Source organism: Trichosurus vulpecula, chromosome 5 (assembly GCF_011100635.1).
Source record: "Trichosurus vulpecula isolate mTriVul1 chromosome 5, mTriVul1.pri, whole genome shotgun sequence".
Taxonomy (NCBI): domain Eukaryota; kingdom Metazoa; phylum Chordata; class Mammalia; order Diprotodontia; family Phalangeridae; genus Trichosurus; species Trichosurus vulpecula.
In genome coordinates, this window is record NC_050577.1 from 15,843,079 (window position 1) to 15,866,966 (window position 23,888).

General features: G+C 43.3%; 1 protein-coding gene across 1 annotated transcript; it reads left to right on the forward strand.

The window, feature by feature from the left end:
• The first annotated feature begins 383 nt into the window (after window positions 1–383).
• Window positions 384–23,646, forward strand: FAM221A (family with sequence similarity 221 member A). Its single transcript, XM_036761419.1, has 8 exons — window positions 384–448; window positions 4,037–4,210; window positions 12,196–12,386; window positions 13,791–13,997; window positions 16,880–16,972; window positions 18,705–18,784; window positions 21,768–21,880; window positions 23,452–23,646. Exons 1-7 carry the CDS (start codon window positions 384–386, stop codon window positions 21,831–21,833), a joined length of 876 nt encoding a protein of 291 aa, XP_036617314.1. The 3' UTR covers window positions 21,834–21,880; window positions 23,452–23,646.
• Window positions 23,647–23,888: the final 242 nt, after the last annotated feature.

Below are 23,888 nucleotides of genomic sequence, written 5' to 3' on the forward strand. Positions count from 1 at the left end.
GGACTGGTGTGGGGTAACTACTGGGGGACAAAATTGGATACAAAGTGTACACAAAGTTGCTGCGTTGTATCCACTTGTTGGGGTCTTCCGGTACCGCGGCGGGGGAAGAAATGGGAGGAACAAGCTTTCTATCTGCGCATGGGCGCTGAAGCCCAGGGCGGAGGAGTTGCACGGGAGCATCCGCGTGATCATGACCGTGATCGTGGCCGCGCGCGCGCCCGTGCACGAGGCCCTAAGCTGCGCCTGGAAGCCCTGGGCCGGTGGCTGCGCGAGCCTCCCGCGTCTCCAGGGTAACGGACTGCTGCAAAGATCGGGTTGGGGGCGAGTTGTTCGCGGCGGCGGCGCTGAGAGGGCAGAAAGATCACGGCCACCGGGAGGCAGCCATGGAGCGGCTGACCCTGTCCCCCGGGGCCGCCGCCGCCGTGGACGAGTACCTGGAGTACCGAAGGTGAGGGCCAGCTCGACCGCTGCGTGGAGCGGGAAACTGAGGCAGCCGGGAACCGGACCTCGGGAGGCCGTCCGGAGCTGGGCGGGACTTCAGAGGCCGCACCTCCCAGTCTACAGCCAGGGAAACTGAGGCAGCCCCGAGCTGGGGGGGGTGGTCCTTAGAGTCTGGCGCACCTTTTACAGCTGGGGAAACTGAGGCAGCTCAGAGCAGAACCGCAACTTGTCCCAAGTCACTCCAGGGAGGAAGCCCCGGATGTGACACCTTAAGCTGAAGCCCTCAGTGGCAACACTCCCTATTTTTACAGCTGGGGAAACTGAGGCAGCCTAAGGCTGGGCTACAGCGTGCTCAAAATTACCCAGGGAAGAAGCCTTAAATCTGGCACTGTGAATTGGCAACCTTAGAGATCACCCCCACCCCCATTTTACTCTGGGGAAACTGAGGCAGCCCAGAGCTGAACTGAAGCGTTTCCTAAGTCACTGCAGGGAGGAAGCCCCAAATCTAACCCCTCAAGCTGAAGCTCTCAGATGTAACACCTCTCCCCTACACCTTTGCAGCTGGGGAAACTGAGTCCCAAAAAGGGAAAGTAAGTTAGGGTCTCAGATCTGGAGTTAGACCTCAGAGGCTTTATTTTCCAGAGAGGATAATGGGCTCAGAAAGAAGAGACAGTGATCATAGATTTGGAGTGGGAAGGGCCCTAAGAAGCTGTCCACTCCAAGGCCCTCTTTCTACATATGGGGAAACTGAGTCCCAGAGGGGAGAAACGACTAGCCCAGGGTCACAGAGGTAGTAAGATTAGAGGTGGGTTTGGAACCCATGTTTCCTGATTCCAGAACCATTGGCTTCTTTTCCTGTCCTTCCTGCAGGGCGCAGATTGTTTCATTTTTGCCTCGGTGTTTCCAGAGCCCAGAACAGTACATAGTACACCTGAGGCTCTATTCTATTGGGAGGCACCTACTACGTGCCAGGCTCTCTGCCCTCAAGGAGCTTACAATCTAATGAGGGAAGAGAACACATGGAAAGAATTAGGAAATGACACGGCCACGGATGAGGGGAGACACAGGACAGGCACTCGGGCCAATGGAGGCACTTACTTGGAGGAATCAGGAAGGGCCTCATACAGAAGGTTCAGCACAATCAGACGCGGAGACCGTTGACTCTGACATGCCTCATTTTAGAGAGAAAGACCTGAAGCCCTACAAGGGAAAAAGATAGTGTAATCACCAGAAGTGGGATTTGAGCTTGGATCTCCCTCCCAGGGCAGTTAGGTGGCTCGGTGGGTAAAGCACTGGGCCTGAGGTCAGGAAGACTCATCTTCCTGAGTTCAAATCTGGCTTTAGACACTTACTAGCTGTGTGACCCTGGGCAAGTCACCTCACCCTGTTTGCCTTAATTTCCCCATCTGTACAAAAAGCCAGAGAAGGAAATGGCAAATCACTCCAGTATCTCCGCCAAGAACCCCCCCCCCCCCAAAAGTCTCAAAGCGTCAGACACGGCTGAACAATAATTGGCTTGTCATACCCTTACCTGGAGCTGGTCCAGGAAAATCTCCCAGTATACCATTAACAGGGCAGACCCCTGTAGAAAAGTACTCACTGTAGGATCAGGCAGAGAGCAGCTCTTGGGTTTCCCTCACCACAGATGGTTAAATCACAGATCTCCAAGGGAGCCTTACCATTAGCCTGAAACATAGACTCTTAACCCCTCACCTGTTATACCGTCCTGTGACAGCCTGTGGCTCGGCACGGTCTTTGGCCAGTCTGTTGTGGGTTAGGGCTACTGGCGATCCTCGCCCTTTACGGTAACGCTCACGTCTGAAGACTGAAATTCTACGGGCACGTTCATTCCTCTGCTACTTGGGCTGCTTAGGTGGAGCAGTGACTACAGCGCTGACCTGCCTAACAGGGAGACCCTGGGCCAGTCACTTAACCTCTTTGTGATTCAGTTTCTTCAGCTGTAAAATGGGGATAGTAAGAGCACTGGAAGGGTTGCCATGAGGATCACATGAGATACTTACAAAAAAGCACACAGTAGGCATTTAATAAATAGTTGTTTCCTTCCTCCCTCCCTCCCTTCCTCCTCCTCCTTCCTTCCTTCCTTCCTTCCTTCCTTCCTTCCTTCCTTCCTTCCTTCCTTCCTTCCTTCCTTCCTTCCTTCTTCCTTCCTTCCTTCCTTCCTTCCTTCCTTCCTTCCTTCCTTCCTTCCTTCCTTCCTTCCTTCCTTCCTTCCTTCTCCTCCTCCTTCCTTCCTTCCTTCCTCCTCCTTCCTTCCTTCCTTCCTTCCTTCCTTCCTTCCTTCCTTGCATCTTGGAATGCATCTACTAGAGAAACGAATTCTTTGTCATAATGAGACAACTGACTGTGATCATATTCATGACATTAAATTGATTAAAAAGCTTAGAATCATTTTCAATAGTACAAAGTGCTATAATTTTAAAAATTATGTTTTATTTGTCCATTTAAGAGGAGTGGCCGTAAGATGATGTAGGGTGTGCCTTTCCTTCACCCCCAACCTACCATCAATTGATTCGGAAGCCTGGAGACTTAAGATGATAACACCTTGTAGGAGAGAAAGTGGGACATAATGTAGCAGATTGCAAATGGCATCGTAGAGGCATACATTCAAAAGGAAAAGCTTTCACTTTTGACTACTTATCTTTCCCTTTCCCTTCCTCTAGTTTTTGTATGACAATTGGAAGTTTAGCCTCCGTTTAGCATTTTTATTATTGTTAAAATAGTAAGCCCAGTCTCAATCCCTAGAGTGAGGGGTTTATGTAAACTAAGCACAGAGACAATTGGCAGTGATAGCGTGCTGGTGCTCTAAAGTTCGCCAAGCTCTTCCACTACTCACGATCACCAATCCTGAGAAACAAGTGCTCCAGGTATTGTTATCCCCAATCTTACAGATGGCAAGTCAGCGGACCTGCCCAGAATCCCCCAGCTCCACAGGGTCAGAGTGAAATTTGTACCTAGGTCTTGCTGACTCCTAGCCTAGTGCGCCATAGGCGCCTTTCTCTATGGCTGGAAGCAGGTGCTTGCTAGGGACTGTCTCTAGTGCGTAGCCCTGGCTGGAGCTGGCGTCACCTGTGTGCACTAGTGAGCATTTTCGTGGTTTTGGAATGATAAATGCCTTGGCGTTTCAGACCTGCCCCTTTGGCTAATCCTGGAGGAGGATAAAAGGAGACAGAAGGCACTTTAGTTGGCTTCAGAAAGAGGAGAAAATCCAGATGAATGTATAATAAACTAAGTGCTATAGTCTTGTGAAACACATTAATTTAAATCTCGTTGCTATGGATTTATTCATTTATTGATCTTTTCATTTCCAGGCTTTCATATACGAACCAGGGATTTGGGGAACCATCCTTTTCAACTGTTACTGCTTTGTTGCCAAAGTGACATTTAGTATTGGTGTGGGGTCTGACACATTTAGTGATGTCTTCACTGCTCTCTGATTGATTAACATGAAAGACAGAGAAGTTGAATCTTTACTTGAGTATGTAATCTATTTCAGGAGTGTTGAGTTTTAGATTTTAATTTGTCTTTCTCTGAAAAACAAATACCCCAAACTTATAAAAAAATAATTTTGTTGTAGAATTGTTGGTGAGGATGATGGAGGGAAACTTTTCACTCCTGAAGAATATGAAGAATACAAAAATAAAGTTTTACCAGTGCGATTACGAAACAGATTATTTGTGAGCTGGCGATCGCCCATGGGCATGGATTGTAAGCTTGTTGGCCCAGAAACTCAGTGTTTTTGTACACACAGGTAAGATATGATTTTAAGTTTTCTACTGATGACTAGAAAATGTGAAATTATAATAAAATAATCCACTAGCAGATGCCATAGTTGAAATAAAGATGGATGAATGTGTTCCATGATGTTTATTATAGTATGGGAAAAATGTTTTAAAACCATTTTGGACCTCAGGTTTGCACCCAGGTTTGCTGGTTCAGCATCACAGCATGACTCTCCCCTTGTCCAACTTGTTGACTTTGGAAAAGATGGTCTCGTTTTATCAGGGGTGGTGGCAGCCAGGAAGGGAGTGACCAGCTTAAAGGTAGGGAGACTTGGGGCACAAAGCTCAGGGGATTGGACCATGAATCTCATGGGGCATGTCATGCAAGGTGTCTTAGGAGCATTTTTATTGTATTTTCATTTTTTTAAAATTTTTTTATTCTTTTTTAAATTTTATATTTATTTAACATATTTAGTTTTCAGCATTGATTTTCACAAGAGTTTGAATTACAAATTTTCTCCCCATTTCTACCCTCCCCCCCACTCCAAGATGGCATATATTCTGGTTGCCCCGTTCCCCAATCAGCCCTCCCTTCTGTCATCCCACTCCCCTGCCATCCCCTTTTCCCTTCCTTTCTTGTAGGGCAAGATAAATTTCTATGCCCCATTGCCTGTGTATCTTATTTCCTAGTTGCATGCAAAAACTTTTTTTTTTGTTTTTAAACATCTGTTTTTAAAACTTTGAGTTCCAAATTCTCTCCCCTCTTCCCTTCCCACCCCACCCTCCCTAAGAAGTCAAGCAATTCAACATAGGCCACATGTGTATCATTATGTATAACCCTTCCACAATACTCATGTTGTGAAAGACTAACTATATTTTGCTCCTTCCCAACCCATCCCCCTTTATTGAATTTTCTCCCTTGACCCTGTCCCCTTTCCAAAGTGTTTGTTTATGATTACCTCCATCCCCATCTGCCCTCCCCTCCATCATCCCCCCCCCCTTTTTTATCTTCTTCCCTCTTCTTTCCTGTGGGGTAAGATACTCAATTGAGTATGTATGGTATTCCCTCCTCAGGCCAAATTTGATGAGAGCAAGATTCACTCATTCCCCCCTCACCTGCCCTCTCCCCTCCTCCCACAGAACTGCTTCCTCTTGCCACCTTTATGCGAGATAATCCACCCCATTCTATCTCTTCCTATCTCCTTCTCTCAATATATTCCTCTCTCATCCCTTAATTTGATTTTATTTCTTTTAGATATCTTCCCTTTATCTTCAACTCACCCTGTGTCCGCTCTCTCTCTCTCTCTCTCTCTCTCTCTCTATATATATATATATATATATATGTATATATATATATACACACACACATAGATATATACATACATACACATTCACCCATATATATACATAAACATATATGTATGCATATTCCCTTCAGCTACCCTAATACTGAGGTCTCATGAATCATACACATCATCTTTCCATGTAGGAATGTAAACAAAACAGTTCAACTTTAGTAAGTCCCTTGCAATTTCTTTTTCTTGTTCTTTTTCTTGATTACCTTTTCATGCTTCTCTTGATTCTTGTGTTTGAAAGTCAAATTTTCTATTCAGTTCTGGTCTTTTCACTGAGAAAGCTTGAAAGTCCTCTATTTTATTGAAAGTCCATATTTTGCCTTGGAGCATGATACTCAGTTTTGCTGGGTAGGTGATTCTAGGTTTTAATCCTAGCTCCATTGACCTCCAGAATATCGTATTCCAAGCCCTTCGATCTCTTAATGTAGAAGCTGCCAGATCTTGGGTTGTTATTCTGATTGTGTTTCCACAATACTCAAATTGTTTCTTTCTGGCTGCTTGCAGTATTTTCTCCTTGATCCAGGAGCTCTGGAATTTGGTGACAATATTCCTAGGAGATTTCTTTTGGGGATCCATTTGAGGAGGCGATCGATGGATTCTTTCAATTTCTATTTTGCCCTGTGGCTCTAGAATATCAGGGAAGTTCTCCTTGATAATTTCTTGAAAGATGATATCTAGGCTCTTTTTTTAATCATGGCTTTCAGGTAGTCCAATAATTTTAAAATTATCTCTCCTGGATCCATTTTCTAGGTCAGTGGTTTTTCCAGTGAGATATTTCACATTGTCTTCCATTTTTGTGGTTCTGTTTTATAATATCTTGATTTCTCATAAAGTCACTAGCTTCCACTTGCTCCGATCTAATTTTTAAGGTAGTATTTTCTTCAGTGGTCTTTTGGACCTCCTTTTCCATTTGGCTAATTCTGACTTTCAAGGCATTCTTCTCCTCATTGGCTTTTTTGAGCTCTTTTGCCATTTGAGTTAGTCTATTTTTTAAGGTGTTGTTTTCTTCAGTGTATTTCTCAGTATTTTTTTGGGTCTCCTTTAGCAAGTCATTGACTTGTTTTTCATGGTTTTCTCGCATCCTTCTCATTTCTCTTCCCAATTTTTCCTCTACTTCTCTAACTTGCTTTTCCAAATCCTTTTTGAGCTCTTCCATGGCCTGGGACCAGTTCATGTTTTTCTTGGAGGCTTTTGGTGTAGGCTCTTACACTTTGTTGACTTCTTTAGGCTGTATGTTTTGGTCTTCTTTGTCACCAAAGAAAGAATCCAAAGTCTGAGACTGAATCTGGGTGCGTTTTCACTGCCTGGCCATATTACCAACCAACTAACTTGACCCTTGAGTTTTTCAGCGGGGTATGACTGCTTGTAGACTAAAGAGTTCTATGTTCCACGTTTGGGGGGGTTGCGCCAGCTCTGCCACACCAGCACTCCTCCTTCCCCAAGAACCTCTAACCCGGACTGGGCTTAGATCTTCAGCAGGCTGTGTGCTCCTGCTCTGATCCGCCACTTAATTCCTCCCACCAGGTGGGCCTGAGGCCGGAAGCAACTGCAGCTGTAGCTGCCCCACCTCCGCTGCCCCGGGGGCGGTGGCTGAACCACAAACTCCTTCCACTCCCGCAGCTTTTCCCACTAACCTTCTCTGTTGTCTTTAGTGTTTGCGGGTTGAGAAGTCTGGTAACTGCTGCAGCTCACTGATTCAGAGCCACTAGGGCCTGCTCCGACCAGCTCCTGGTCTGGTTGGTCCTCACCAGCTCCCAGCTCTGTCTGGGATAGACCTCACCCAGAGACCATCCAGGCTGCCCTGGGCTGGAGCCCTGCTTCCCTCTGCTGTTTTGTGGGTTCTGCAATTCTAGATTTGGTTCAGAGCCATTTTTTATAGGTTTTTGGAGGGACTTGGTGGGGAGCTCATGCTAGTCCCTGCTTTCCAGCCACTATCTTGGCTCTGCCCCCGTATTTTCATGAATTTATTTATTAGGAAACTTTAAAAGGTTGGAGTTGAAATCTTTTTTGTTGATGGTCTTCTATGATTTACTCTTAGGAACATCTAGTTGTTCTCGATACCCAGATAGTCTCAAACAGGCCCTTCACTTCCCCCCAAGTTTGACCTAATTCCTGCCTCAGGAAAGTTCTCTTGTGTCTCTGGGAACATAGTGAAAGTGCTGTTTCTGTCCTAAACTTGAGTGCATTAGTGATCTCATGGATGTGGCTCATCCTGTTCTAGGTCAGATCCTCACCGATCCATGCTCTTGTTCTGGGTTATTCTGATCCCCATCTTTCCATAGATCTTCTCCGGAGCCTTCCTCACCCAGCTTCTCTGAACATTTTGGGGATACCACTCTAATGCTCAGTCTGCTCACAGGTTCTTCCTTGCTCTACTACATGACTCGATTCTTTTCCTTTAACTCAGCCAACATTTATTAAGCTCCTACTTTGTGCAAAGCACTGCACAAGGTGATGGAGACACCAATATTAGGACAAGTCCCTGTCCCCACCCTCCAAGAATTTACATTCTCCTGGGGTCGAACATGGGGAAGACTGCATTGTGGACACAGAGAAGGAAGATCTGAGATGGGGGAGATCGAGAGAATGAGGTTTAGTAGGGAAGGAGGTTTGTTGACAAGAGTATGAGAGATCTAGAGGGGACAGTGTAATGGAGAGGCCTAGACAAAGTGCCCTAGGAACAGTGGGAGAGAATCCCTTCACCTGGGGAAGGAGAGGGCAGTCACACCTGAGCCGAAGAAGAGAAGAGATTGGAAGAAGAGAAAGGTTCTGAATGGGCACATTCTGTGACACGCAAGGAGGATGGCCTGTGGGAGTAAGTGCACAGACATGGGAGAGGGCTGTGTGCTTACTGAGGGCCCATGTACTAGAGAATAAGGCCAAAGAAAGGTGCCAGGTGTTCGGGCAACACGGCTGGAGGGGGCTTGTTAACTGCAGCCTCCATGCCTTTGCTCAGGCCATCCTCCATACCTGGAGGATGCTGCCTTCTCTTAGAATGCCTCGTTTCCTTTTAAGTTCAGGCTACGTGCCAATTCCTGCATGAGGCTTTTCCTGACCCCCAGCAGTCTTTTTCAATTGACAAGCCTTGACAGCTGGTTAGAGGTGGAGACTGAGGGAGAGGAAAGGGTCTTGGGTAACAACAAGGTTATGAACCCAGGTGATAGGAAGAATGGTGGTTTCCCCAAGAGAAATGGGCACATCTGGAAGAGGAATAGGTTTTGGGGAAAATATAGTGAGTTCTGTTTTGAACATGTCGAACTTGAGATAGTTGTACGACATCGAGGGGGAGCTGTCCAGCAGGTAGTAGAGAGATGATAATTGGACTCATGAGAGCTCATGAAATCTCCAAGGGAGAGATTGTGGGCAGAGGAGAATAGAACCAGGGATATTTACATTTATTAGGCGTGAGAATGATTATGTAGCGAAAAAGACTGGGAAGGGATGAGCAGACGTTAAGAAGAAACCAAGAGGAGAGTACCATAGAAGCCATGGGAGAGTAGAGTTCCCAGGAGCAGTGAGTGGTGCACATGGGCCCCAGCTGCAGAAGGTCACGCAGAAGGAATGAACAACGGCTGAGAAAAGGCCACTGGCACTATCAGGCAAGACTCATTGGTTCCCTTGAACAGAACAGTTTCAGGTAAGTGGTGGGACCAGAAGGCAGTTTATGAAGGGTGGAGGAGAGACTGAGAAGTGACAGAATGGGACCAGTCCCTGTCTAAGCATCTGACTGTGAAAAAGAGGAGAGCTGTCAGATGCCAGCTTGAGTGTGCTCTGTGTTCTCCCCAGGCCGGCTCACTTCCTGTTTCCTGTGCCCAATATTCCATCTTCCACAAGCTTACCTCGGAGGTTCTCCCTACTCACTTCCACTTCTTGGAATCCCTAGCTTGCTTCAAGGTTCAGATGAAGCAGGTCTAGCCTTCCCAGACCTTATCCCCCAACTGAATTTACTTGGTACATGGCAAATTGTATATATTGTGTGTCAAGCAGCTTTGTACAGCTGTTCCTCTAGTGGAGTGTAAGCTTCTTAAGGGCAGGCACTGTTTCATTTGTAATAACTTCATCTGGCCACCTAGCACAGTATCTGGTACTTAGTAGGTACTCAACAAACTTGATTGATGGATCTGTTTTATCTCCTCCCTCTCTATATATATGACTTCCTTTGCGTAAATATATGATTTTGTTAGAACCAAATTTTCCTTGCAAGGAACTAATCTAATAACATGTTTGTATTTGGAGTAAAATTTCCCCCAAACAATATTTTTTCGCACTTTGATACTTGATAAATACACAGTGAAAATATGTTTATGCATGGCGTATTGGGCCTAATTTGCTTAGACATGGTACCGTTGAAGCCAAAAGGTTCTGAAGGTAATGAAATTCTAGTTTTTTTTCTGGAGGGATTTCATTAAGCAGATTTGTTAACCTTATTCTCTCCATTAAATAGAATAAAGAGTTAAATATATGTTATTCGAGCTTAAGAAACATTTAAAGTAACTCCTTTCTTTTGCCTACTGTATGAAAGCTCAGCAGTTGTGAGACTTTCATAATGCTTTCACTTTTAGTGAGGTGTTTCCTTCATTGGGAATTTTCAATAGTCTCACCTTTGCCTGTCTGAACTTGCATTTCTTCTGAAATAATGCTTATGTTTTATGAAATATTTTCAGATTTATTATTTAGGAGTTAATTTTCCCTTTCCCAGATCATAGCAATTCAGGAAAGGCAGTCATGGATGGAAATCTGTGTCTGAATATGTAACTTTTTTTGATGACATTGCAACACTAAGTCTAAATTATTTTATATTTATTATTTTGCGTGAATTCCAACACTCTACTGGTGTCACTCTATGGCCGTAAGATGTGGAACACAACAGTCTCTGAAGAATTAAAAATTAATTTCCCACAGAAGGCAATAGAGAGGCCCTTGGTTGATATGAACAGCAGCAACATGCCGCTGGTGAGGAACTCTGACGAAGAAGTGTGAGAAATAGAAGCAGAAGACATCCTCGGGAAATTGGAAGGCAGAAAGAGAAGATGGGCTGGTCATGTGGCCAGAGGGAGGGATGTCAGGGACAGCTAGAGTGCTCCTTTGGTCCCCTTAGGATGTCAGGAGGAAAGAAGCCTGGGAACCAGAGGAGGAGAATGGGATGGGCAGGCCCAGACAGGTTGTGATTTGCCTATCTGGAGAGAACTTGCTGACTGATGAAGGATGTGCTCACAGACCATTTTAGCTTTTGAGGGTTATCTGACTTTAATAATGGCCTTGATGAGGACATCAGGAGTAGAATTTCAGAAGCCATTTTGTCCAGCCCCGCTGTATGTGACCACAAAGGCCCCTTCATCAGCACCTCTAGCAAGTGGTTGGTTATTCAGCCTTGTAACACATGTACACCCCCACTGAAGGGGATCCCATTATATCCCGAGGCAGCCCCTTCTACTTCCAGGCTGCTCTCACTGTTTGGGAAGTGTTTGTTTACATTGTGCTTTGTAAATCTTACCATTTTGCATAGCTCTGAGTTGCTGTGACATTGAGCCAAGTTTACCCACATGCAGTTTCTGTTGATTACACCTTGTTACAATCTCTGGGATCTGTCCCTCTTCCCCTTAGCAGACTTCCAAATACAAGAGGGTCGCTACCATGTCCCTCTGAGTCTCGATTTGTCCAGTTGTTCCTATATTCATGCTCCCATGAAGAGGCCCTTTATCTTTCTGAATGCCCTCATTTAGATCCTCTATAGCCTCCTAAAAGGGAGCCCCTAGATGTGAACACCATACCCCCAATGTGCTCTGATGGGGAAGTGTCCAACACTATTCTCTAGTTATGGTTGTTTTTAATAGACTGTGTTGTTTAATGAACACCTGGGTTCTTTTGACTTCTGAGGTAGCAAAAAACCAGCACTACAATAGGCACGTTTAAAAAGGGAAGAAAAGCTCCTGTTTGAGGGAAGACTGTCTTTGTAGGAGGATGGTATAATTAAGGCTGGAAGGCATTAATAACAATGCTTCATTTATTCTCCTACCAAAGCACAAGAACTGATGCAGACTTTTTTAAAAAAATAAATTTTTATTGATGTTTTTGGTTTCTTACATCATCATAGTTTTCCCCAATGTTCTTTCCCCTCCCCCTCCCAGAAAGCTATCCTACATAACAAATAGTCTTTTTTAAGAGGAAAAAAAATCAGTGCAAATGATCAATACAGTGAAAAAGTTGAAAATGTGCACTGTGTAGCACCTGTGGCCCTCCCACCGCCACAAAGGGGTGTCCTCTCGTATCTCGAGTCCTGCTTGAGCTCGATAATTTTATGATATTCACTTCTGAGCGTTTGTTATGTCATCGTTTCCACTTACAGTCAGAGTCATCGTGTCTGCATTGTTTTCTTGGCTCTCCCTCCTTTTCTCTGCATCAGTTAAGACAGCTTTTCCTGCGCTTCTCTGCCTTCATCACATTCACCATTTGGGACAGCATCTCCTGTCCCATTATAGTCATGTACCACATTGTGTTTAGCTATTCTTCAGTTGATGGGTTGATGTAGACTTTCCATTTCTGCTGAGGATCACTTGGCTAAATATTTTTGAAAGATTTTTAAAAGATGGGAATCCTGGTAAATTTTGGCTTCCCTGCGCTTACTCACTGTCTCTGATTCGTTTCCATGTTCTTTGCAGGTATAAACAACATAAAACTGACTTTGAAGTGATCCCACCAGAACGCCCAACTTCCCTGCCTTGCAAAGTGAGCCAGTGCCCTTGCAGCTCCTTCTACTACGTGCCTTTAAGCGGAAGTCGGCCGGTTCGGTGCAAGTGTAAGCATTTTGCTGACCAACACAGCGCAGACTCAGACAGGGTTTGCAGGACATGTAAGTGAGGGAAGGCGTCTCTGGGTTATTTCTGTGTTAAGTGACCATTTGCATTTTTTCTTCGCATGGATTTGAACCACTTACTGGGTTATTCAACAAAGAAGAAATTATGATGAGCAATGAATGTTGGTACCATTGTCTCTCTCTCTCTCTCTCTTTTTAAAGGAATTGCTTTAATTATATTCTTCTGCGCTGGTATCATAAGCAGAAATCTTAGATGCTATAAACCAGTCATTTTACTAATAGCCACAGAGTTTACATTGTAATTGTTCTTTGGGCTTATTGAGAAATTTTTAGAATAGTGGGAATTTAGTCAATTAAATTATGCATTACTAATGCATATTACTGGGAGGTCATCTGTAGACATTTTTTACAGGAGTTAGTGCTGGTATTTGTAAGCACTGATGTTTCAGATTTTGCTTATTTATTATCCAGCTATGCCCCCAAAAGAATTTGAGGCAGCTTTGTTTGCTGGTAGAACACAGTACGTGACAAATAGGGTACATTATGCTGAATTAAACACATCCTTTTGGAGAAATTATGATTTAGATAGAATGAATATAAAATAAAAGCAATATATCCATTTTCTAGGTTATACATATGAAGCTATTTCAGTTATTTTTGAAATAAGTTAAAATTTCATTGTGCAGTAGAGCACATTTTTAGAATGTCATTTTTAATGGAATGAGTCTTTGATGACTTCAAAGGGTAGATCCGTGCTCTGTTATGCAAATAGGCAAAGCCTGGCCATACTCCCTGCTTTCCATGTAAGTATGGATGGCTTGAGTTTTCATTAAACAAACTATCTCTTGGATCTGATCCCTCAGTTTATTAGTTTAAAGCTGCACTAAGACTTTTTGGGACACTGTCTACATGGATCCTGAGGGGAAAACAGAAGGACGTTCTGCATTTCTGCAATCCTCTGTCCATTGTTCTTCCCATCAGCTCCTAACTCCCAAGGGTAAATGTGTACTCACATCAATGGTTTAATAATCACAGTTGATATATATATATATATATATATATATATATATAGGACTTTGAAGTTGTAGGAGCACTTTGCACAGATTATGTCACAGCTGTGTTTCAAAAGTGCTACAAACACGATTGTCCTCACTGGACAGATGAGGAGCTGAGGCTGAGAGTGCCCAGAGCAGGAGTTGAACTCAGGTCCTTCTGATTCAGAGTCTACCACTTTGTCCACAGTGCCTTCCTATCCCTTCATGGGTCCGTTTGCTGCTCTGCAGTCCTCTTGCCGCTGTTATTTTTCCCAGGTGTTTCTTGTTGCTTTATGCCCTTATTTGTATTATCAGATGAGCCGTGAATGGGCTGAGGGCCTGGAGTTGGGAGGACCGTATCATGGAATGTTGACAAATGTTCATTTTTTTCTGTGATTTTATGCAGGTAACAAATGCCCAGGATTTCATAGCTACTTTACTTGTAGTTGTGGTCATCCTGCATATACACACGAGACTGTGGTGGAAACTAAGGAAGAGAGGCTCGCCCTGGGAAAGCCCGTGGGATACGATGTTCCTTATGCTGCAATGGGAGGACTAACAGGATTTAGTTCACTAGCAGAAGGCTACATGAGACTAGATGACAGCGGAATAGGTGGGTGACCATCTGGGGAAGAGGGGGTAACTGATATTGGTGTCTGAAAGCATCTTTGGCACACCTTGTTTTGTGGTAGAATGGGTCACGCTTCTTTACTGAGGAACATCTTGGGTGCCATCTACGGTTTTGTTGTCACCTTTATTTCATACCTCTTTCTGAAAAGCCTGCTGAAAAAGGAGAACCCCAGTGCAAACAATTCCTATGTTTATGCTGGCAGCGACTGCCCATGGTCTCTAGGAAGGGCAAGAGGGGCCCTGGCCCACAGCCAGTGTGCTTGCTGCATTGCTTTTTGCAGGTAGTTGGTCAAGGCCTCACCCATCCTGGTTGTTTGGCCCTGCTGGCTTCCTCTTCCATCAGTTCCAATAATGAATCTTCCCATGCTTCTCTTTCAATGTTTGATTTTCATGGAACTTTTATAACAAAAGACATGCACACGTGAACATATTTACAGTTCTTTTCTCACTAGCCTCAAATACAACCTCCCCAAATATGGCATGAAGTTATGCTACCTGCTGGACAGAGAGGGGCCTCAGAGAAGGGCAGCTCTGGCCTCTGTCCTGCCTCTGACACAGGTTATGGCCCTGCTTGCCTACGTATCTGACACCCCACATTCTTCTCTTGGGCAGGAAGGCTCTTGGCCCAGGAAAGATGTGTGATGATGCACACGCTTGATGCTTAGAGGTGGCCTGATTCCAACCAGCATCTTGTTGTTTACACATTCCATCTGAAATGCCTGCTTTGGACTAGTTCTGTCTTCTGAAGACTCAAAGATGAAAAGCAAAAGGCCCTCATACTTGGGCCCGTCAATTCCTATGTTTATGGGCATTGAGATGTCTTTGTGAACACTTCCTGCTTTTCCTTCTTCCGGCCTCAGTCTTCATCTTCTTCCCTGTGTACTTTTGGTAGATCATCCCTTTCTGGTGCAGAAAGTCTTTTGTGAAAGCTTTTAGCAAGGGCAGAGGGGATGAAAGTTCTGAAGGGACTTTCCTCCTCTTCCTCCTTCATGTTGAGCCAGAATTTTTAGATGTGAACAATTTGGCACTGATTCTGCCTGCCCTTTCTTCCTCCAGAGGTATGTCCATGAGTTGCCTTCAGAGCTTTCCTTATTGCATTGGTTGTGATCCAGCTGGGCACTGGGAGCCGTCGATCACTACTGGTGGAGGAAGTCGGTAGCTGCTCAGTCAGGCTTGCCTGGTTTTATAATAACTTCCAGCATTCCCTCCCTTATCTTCTTTATTATCTCTTCCCAATTTATGTTTACGTATTCTTCGCCATTTATGGCGTGTGACAAGGATTATTGCCGACTGATTTGGTTTTTATGCTTTCTACTTAAATGTACTTTTCTATTTCTCTGCTTTGCTGCCTCTGTTCTCTTGTTCTGGTGAGAGTGATGTTGGGCATCTATGCTAGGATCTGATTATTCCTTTTTAATTTCTGGGTTCCTTTTGTATCTTCTTGTATGAAGATCACACAGAGTAAACACAGGAACAGCCTTCTCTCTTTCCCTGACCATTTTTAATGCCTTTTCCCTTTCAGCATTGGGAGATTGGGTCATGTTGGGGTAGAAGAGCTTACCTAGGAGCTATTTATTTGAAAAATGAGAATGATTACCATTAATCATGTAAGAAGGCTCCCAGCATAGTCTCAATCTAATGTTTCATCTTGCCCTGGAAGCCAGCAAGCATTTTAATGCTGCCCCTTCTGGCACAAGGAGCACTCTTCTTGGTAGAGAAAACAGACAAAAATAGGAGCTGCTTTCTCTCACTTCTTCATGGGGGCAGCGGCTTTAGGTCGTTGCTCCTTCTCCTCTTGCCCTCACTGGATTCAGTAACAAGAGAAAATTAGTTCTCAATCCTGTCTGCAACCTTCCTACATAAGCATGGGCCACCTACCTTCCTGGTCAGATGAGGCTGGTACCTAACTTACTGGCAAGGGGGATTAGAAGGAAGTGGCATGTAGAATATGCTTTCAGACCCTCAGGTGCCACCGAGTCAGATGCCAGCTGCTGTCGGGAGGGATTGCCCTCCAAACTAGGATGTTGCTGGAGTATTTGTCTCCTTAGATGAATATGCCTTAGTTCACTTTATTAGTCATATTCTGGGCATTTTAAGGTAGACAGAAGGTCACAAGCCTTATTCTTTCCCTCCTTTTGGGTCTTACCTCCTATGAATCACTAGGGACCTCTGTGACTCTTACTTTTTCTATATTATGCTTGTTCACCTACCATACATTTCACAAGATGGATTTGCCCTGTAATGAGGTAAATTGTGCTTAAACTGTTTAATACAGAAAGTTTTGGTATTTTATTAAATGCATTTTAACTGAAGTACTTGGGGTGAGGAAGTACCAAGAATGGTGATTATGGTAGATTAGTATTGACTGAAGGAATTGGGGGTGTTTATCCTGGAGAAGAGAAGACTCAGGGGTGGACATGAAAGCTAGTTTCAAGTCTGTGAAGGGTTGGCATGTAAAGGAGGGATTAAACTCACTCTCTTTGGCCCCAGAGGTAGCTTTAGGCTCCATGTAAGGAAAGTTGATTGTTGAGTCATTGTTCAGTCATGTCCAATTCTTGGTGACCCCATTTGGGGTTGTCTCAGCCATTTCCTTCTCCAATGCAGGGAAAAACTGCCTTGTAATTAGAGCTTTCCAGAAATAGAATGCACTGCCTGTGAGGGGGTGGAGGGCTTCTCATTTTTGGAGGCCTTTAAGCAGAGAGAGGAGATGTTCTACAGGGGACCCAGGCTTTGGGTGTGAATTGACTGAGATGATCTCCGAGGTCTCTTCCGGTGCTGAGATCCTGGGATGCCTACTGGTGTGCATCTTCTTGTTATCCTTCAGAGGGTGATTTCATTTTTCCATTTAATTGCTTTTCTACTTAGGTGCACCTCCACTTGACATTTTGGAATCTCCGACTACTGCTGCAGACCACCCATTTCTAAGAGCATTTCAAGAGCCATCTAGTTCTGTTCAAGGTAGGCAATTGGGTGGTAATGAGTTAACTTAAGAGAGTTTTTATTTCAATTCAGAAACCAGGTAGCCATGATTCACTTTCCTAAGGGATTTGATTTTCAATAAGATTTTATTTGTTCATTCTAATCCATGGGGAAAATTAAGAAGCTTCATGAGCTACTGAAAAGATAGAACTAGAGGTGGCCATCTTTGCTATGTCAGCCTTCACTTCAGCTGAATTAGAAGAGACACAAAATCATAGCTTGTGGTTTTCTGAATTAGAAGTTCTCCAGATGGAGAACCTGAGTCCTTTGTGCCATCCCAAAGGGAATGCAGCACAGTGATATTCAATTCCCCAGTGATTGTATGGGGTGTTCACAACACTTAATGTTTTAGAAATCAAAGGTAGGCAGGAAAAATGAAATTGTTACCGGTTATCCTATATAACTGTTACCTCCTAGCACATACCCTCAGGGTGGTAGGCTTTGCATTCTAATCTTGTGTGTAAAATGAGATAAAAATCCAGCAAAACAGAGTATCATGTTCCAAGGCAAAATATGGATTTTCAATAAAATAGAGGACTTTCAAGCTTTCTCAGTGAAAAGACCAGAGCTGAATAGAAAATTTGACTTTTCAAATACAAGAATCAAGAGAACCATGAAAAGGTAAACAGGAAAGAGGTATCTTAAGGGACTTACTAAAGTTGAACTGTTGTTTCCATTCCTACATGGAAAGATGATATTTGTAATTTAGGAGACCTTTCTCAGTATTAGGGTAATTGAAGGGAATATACATATATATAGACAGGGCACAGAGTGAGTTGAATATGAAGGGATGATGTCTTAAAAAAATAAAATTAAGGGATGAGAGAGGAATATATTGGGAGAAGGAGAAAGGGAGAGATAGAATGTGGTAAATTATCTCACATAAAAGTAGCAAGAAAAAGCAGTTCTCTTGGAAGGGAAGAGGGGGCAGGTGAAAGGGAATGAGTGAATCTTGCTCTCATCATATTTGTCTTAAGGAGGGACTAACATACACACTCAATTGGGTATCTTACCCCATAGGAAAGTAGGGGGAAGGGGATAAGAGAGGGGGGATGATAGAAGGAGAGCAGATAGGGGGAAGAAGTAATCAAAAGCAAACACTCTTGTAAAGGTCCAGGGTCAAGGGAGAAAATTGAATAAAGGGGGACAGGACAGGATGGAGGGAAATATAGTTAGTCTTTTAGAATGTGATTATTGTGGAAGTGTTTTGCATAATGATACATGTGTGGCCTATGTTGAATTGCTTGCCTTCTCAAGGAGGATAGGTGGGGAAGGAAGAAGGGAGAGAATTTGGAACTCAAAGTTCTAAAAACAAATGCTCAAAAAAAGTTGTTTTTACATGCAACTGGGAAATAAGATATACAGGCAATGGGGTATAGAAATCTAGCTTGCCCTATAAGAAAGTAAGGGGAAAGGGGATGGGGGGGTAGGGAGTGGAGTGACAGAAGGAAAGGCACACTGGAGAATGGGGCAATAAGAATATATGCCATCTTGGAGTGGGGGGGAGGGTAGAAATGGGGAGAAAATTTGTAACTCAAAATCTTGTGGAAGTCAATGTTGAAAACTAAAAATATTAAATAATAAAAATATGAAAATAATGAGATAAAAGAAATGGAAGCCTTCTAGAGAGTTTTAATACTTAAAACTATTTTCAAAATGTATAAAATAAATTTTAGATGTTTAGATTAATCTTTTTAAAAAACATTTTTAGGTACAAGTAATCAAGCATCTTCCTTAAGGAGACCTAATGAAGATGATATGGCTTACTTTGAAAGGCGTTACCAGGAAAGGGTAAAGAAGAAACTTTTTTTTCTCTCACTGCTTTTGTTAAGCATTTACTTGTCATGAAGTCACTCAGACTATTTATGCACTGCCTTTACAGAGTGATTGTTAAAAGTACATGCTAGGTTCCTTCTTGCTTGGTATTTGGCACTAAGCATCACATAGAACAAAAGCCATAACACAGCATTAATAGCAGGCACATTACCACAGTTAATTTCTAGAGGATCTGCAGAGAGCACAACAAAAGCACACACAGATTATTTTGTTAGGTTCAGGAAGCACAGTTTCGATGACACTTAGAATTTTGATAAGGAAGGGCTTCAGTCATGTAACTTTTTACTGGGTGAGGATCTTATTGTAAATATAGGCATGATTTAGTGATTTGCTAATCATGAATGGATATTTTTACACACACACACACATCAGAAATGTGTTGGCTCATGAGAGATCCATGTCTCAGGAGACTTGGCCTTGGGAAAGGTTGGTGCCTGTGATTAGCTCAGGGTTGCCTCCTCAAGGCCACATAAACCTTTTCGCTAGATAGAAGAGAGCGGCCTGTGGGATGTGCCTAGGATACCCAGGGGAAGAGACTCGTGCCTTGGAAGTCTGCAGTTGTTCCGGGCTTCGCCTTCCCGGCTGAGTCATAACCTTTTTTTGTTTCCTTTTGACATTATTTTCTTTCTAAATTTTGAGTTCCTGATTCTGTCCCTCACTCCCATCACTTCCCCACCCATGGAGAAGGCAAACAATTTATCAGTTGTACTTGTGAAATCATGCAAAACATATTTCCATATGAGTAATATTGCAAAAAAAAGGCAAAAAGAAGAATTCTAGAAAATTACACTTCAATTTGTGCTCAGAGGTCATCACTTCTCTCTCTGGAGGGGGATAGCACTTTTTCATCATGAGTCTTTTGGGATTGTTTTGCATCATTGTACTGATCAGTAGCCAAGGCTTTCACAGTTGATCATCATTACAACATTGTTATTAGCATGCATAATGCTCTCCTGGTTCTTCTCACTTCATTTTTCATCAATTCATATAGATCTTGCCATATTTTTTCTGAATCCACCCCCTTGTCATTTCTTATAGCACAGTACTACTCCATCATAATCATATACCACAGCTTGTTCAACCATTCCTCAGCTGATGGTCACCCTCTCAATTTCCAGTTCTTTGCCACCACAAAAAGCTGCTTACAAATAGGCCCCTTTAATTTTTCTTGGATCTTTTTTGGGTACACATAAAGTAGTGGCATTGCTGAATCAAAGAGTATGCAGTTTGATAGCCCTTTGGCTGTAATTCCAGATTGTTCTCCAGAATAGTTGGACAATTCACTACTCTTCCAACAGCTGATTAATATACCTATTTTCCCTCATTCCCTCCAGCATTTGTCATTTCTGGTAATTGTGAGGTGGTATCTCAGAGTTGTTTTAATTTGCCTTTATCTAATCAATAGTAATTTAGAGCATTTTTTAATATGACTGTATATGGTTTTGACTTCTTCTAAAGACTGCCTATTCCTATCCTTTGACCATTTATCAACTGGGGAATGGCTCTTATTTTTTAAAAATTTGACTCGGTACCCCATATATATATTGAGAAATGAGGCCTTTATCAGGGAAACTTGCTGTAAAATTTTTTGATATTCATTGTCTGTGGTAACTTTTTAGCAAAATATAGTTTCTCTGATTATGTCTTTCAATTAGGTCTAATTTGTTTTTGCTTTGTCTGAGATCATGATTGCCACCCCTGCCCTCTTCACTTCAGCTGAAGCATGACAGCCTCCGCTTCTGCCTTTCATTTCAACTCTGTGTGTGTCTTTGTGTCCCAAGCTTGTCTCTTGTACACAACCTATTATTGGATTCTAGTTTCTAATCCATTCTGCTATAGGAATAACAAAGTCCTTCCCTTAGGAAGCTTATATTCTAAAGGGCTGATGGTAGTAGTGGAAAGGAACAACATATAGATAGATATAGATAAGTTAAAATATGTAAAAAGTTAATTTTAAAATTTTGGGAGGTGGTGGTGGGGGCCCCCTGCTCATTTGGGACTTCAGGGAAAGCCCCCTTTGAGTAGGAGATGTTTCATTCCTTGTCTCTACACCCCCAGCACAAAGCACATAGCTTGGCACATGGTAACTGGCATGGCCAAGAGCTTGGGAAGTGCCTAAGGAGGCTATACCTTATCCATTGGGGTTTCTGGAGCTGGGGACTAACATGGCCTGCTCTGTACTTTCAAAATACTAAGTTGGTAGCTGCGTGGGGAGTGGACTGGAGAGCTTGAAGAATGTCATCAGCAAAGAAGGGATCCAGTAGACAAGGGACGTTGAATGTCAAAAAGAGAGGGGGCAGTCAGGCAGTGGGCATTTATTAGGTGTTTGCCGTGCTAGGCTGTAAGATATACAAAGGAAAGTCCCTGCATTCAAGGAGTTTACATCCTAATAGGAGACTGGAACATGTGAAAATCGGTGAGGATGGGGAGGGAAGCATACACAGGTACAGTGGTGGCCATGTCCAGAGTCAGAAGCACAGCCAGGACAGGAATGAAGCACAGCTGGCTTGGGCCTGTTCCCAAAGTGGCAGCCCCTGGAAGGATCTTCCTATGGTAGAAGGGGCCTAGCATGGCAGAGGGATGGGCCAGGGTGAGAAGGCAGCTGAGACATGGAGAGTCAGAAGGGAGAAGATGAGCAAAAGGACAGAGTCCTAGAGGAAGCAGGAGTGGATCCGATGAAGGGCACAGTGGAGGGGGTGGCCTCAACGAGAGATTTCAGTCTTACTGTATGCTTAGTTATTAAGATGCTGTTGTCTCACATCTGTTCTCCCCAGTTATTTCTGACTTTTGGAAAGTTTGGGGTTTCTAAGCAGCCAGCAGATCAATGTCAGCAATTATGCCGACTTTTCCTAAAATAATAAAGTGATAAAAGTTACATGCCAGTTGATCTTTGATTGATCTCTCTACAATATTACTGTGTGAATGTTTTTATTTATAGCTGAAAATGGAAAAGGCTACTAAGAAGAAAGCAGCAGGGGCGTCGCCATCCACGATGAAACGTTAAGGATGGAAGGAACGGATTGACCACCGTGATGAACAAATGTCACTGCAGTAGGTAGATACACTTCTGCGGTCTGTGGAATACTTGTACTGCATTAAAGTACATCCTTAGCCTTTCTTTGGGCTCATTTGTGGGAGTTAAGTTCCCTTTGCCAAAATGAACATGATGTGGTATGTACTTATCCTGGGCCCTCCCACCTACCTCTTTCTCTTTGGGAAAGGGTTAGGGGGGCTATCTAAAAGCAGAGCAGAAAGTTTCTGTCATATCATATCTTTGGACTAATACTTTTCCCTCTCAGGAGAACAGATGTTGAAGTGGCAGTGAAGGCATTTTACAAGTATGTTAAGGCAGGTTTCACATTTAGAGTCAAAATAGCCAAACCTTATGGAAAATGCCTCGTTTTCCCTGTGCGTTATCTTAGTTGAGTTAGAGTCCTTTATTCAGTTATTATAGTTTCTTATATAGGAATTTGCCGTTTCTCTAAAGCTAACATTTGTGCTAAAATGTAAGTCTTCAGACTGTTACAAGCATTTGAATCCAAATTCCAGATTTTTCTATGGTGGAGAAATGAGGGATGCAGCCAGATAGATGAAATAAATAACCAATCTGTAATGAAGATGTGTTCTTTATGGTTGCAGAATCATGTGATGGCTTAAATGTGCCCTTTGGTTGTCCCCCTCATGTGCCCATCTGATTCTGAGGCCTGTTTGTACTGGCAGGCTCTGGGGTTGCCGACTACTTCTAGAAGCACATTAGACATGTTTAGAGACCCACAGGGCTGGAGGCATAGTTTGGTTGCCAAGATCACAAGGGAGCCAGCGGAAGCCTCTTGCCTCTTCCCAGGTGGGGTAGGCACAATCCTTCTGCAATAAGCTGGCATGAGATATGTATGGCTCATGAATGAGGGAGAGGGTAAAACTGAAGTAATAAACTTCCAAGTTGGGGAAGGAGTGAATTAAAAGTACATTTTGATACTTTGATTTGCTGCGTGGAGCAAAAAGTTGTCTCTAAAATGTATCATGAGTAACATTGACTGTGAATTAGTCCTGTCAGATTGTGGCCCTTTGGACACTGTTTGAGGACTTCCAGTCACTGGAAATAATGAGTCACCATTTTTTCAGCTCTAATGCTTTATATAGTTAGTGGAACGTTAGATATGAGAAAACGAGATGATAGAAACAATTCCCATTTACCCAGATCACCTGATGGGCCGAGAGGTTCATTGACTTCTCTGAGGTCAGGCAAGGAGAAGGTGAGGCGCTTGAATGTGCTAAGCTGCTTCACCTTGGTTGCTTTGACCTCAAATCAAGCTTTCCTTCTTCCTCTGCCTTGGCAAGACAGCACTTTGGAACAGTAAAACTAGCCAGGGAGAAGTGATAATGTATAACATAATTACAGTTAAACATTGTTATTTAAGGCTTTGCTACAATGATTTTTATCGCATGCTTAATTACTGTAAAAATGGAAGAATTTACTTTTTGACAAAGATGTTTTCAAATAAAAAATTATGATTTGGTTACTAGTTTAAATAGTAAAGAACTATTGAATATGTTAAATTCTGATTTTAATAGGGCCAGATGTATTTTTTCCTTCTGTTAACTGTAACATCTTTCTGTTGCAGGGTAATTTGTCTGCAAAAGTGAATCATTCACTGCAGCAGGTGGCCAGCCCTGAACACACTCAGCCTCAGCAATCCATTTCACCCCCAACATCTGCTTCCAGACCACCACAGCTGGATTCCAAGGACTTGTTTCTTGTACATTTCTAGCCAGTGCCTGGTAGAAGTCCATCCTCACTGTATCTAGCTTATCAACAGTAAAGGGCTCTATGGAAGCTGTAATCTGGGATCCTGATTCTTTTCTTGACAGGCAGAAATCGAAAGAGAAGGGACCTGACTATTAGGAAGAGTAATGATAACAGCCACCTCTTCCTCTGTGTCAGGCCCTGGGCCAAGCGCTTTAGAAGTAGTATCTCATTTGACCCTCATAACAACCCTGGGAAGGGGATGCCATTGTTATCCCCATTTTACAGAAGAGGAAACTGAGGCAAAAAGAGATT

Excerpts from the sequence above, each read along its gene's own strand:
- FAM221A (XM_036761419.1), top strand. The coding sequence starts at position 384 with ATGGAGCGGCTGACCCTGTCCCCCGGGGCCGCCGCCGCCGTGGACGAG. Across the intron at positions 12,387-13,790 it reads AGACAGGGTTTGCAGGACAT|GTAACAAATGCCCAGGATTT; the intron begins GTAAGTGAGGGA and ends GATTTTATGCAG. Across the intron at positions 18,785-21,767 it reads AAAGGCGTTACCAGGAAAGG|CTGAAAATGGAAAAGGCTAC; the intron begins GTAAAGAAGAAA and ends TTTTATTTATAG.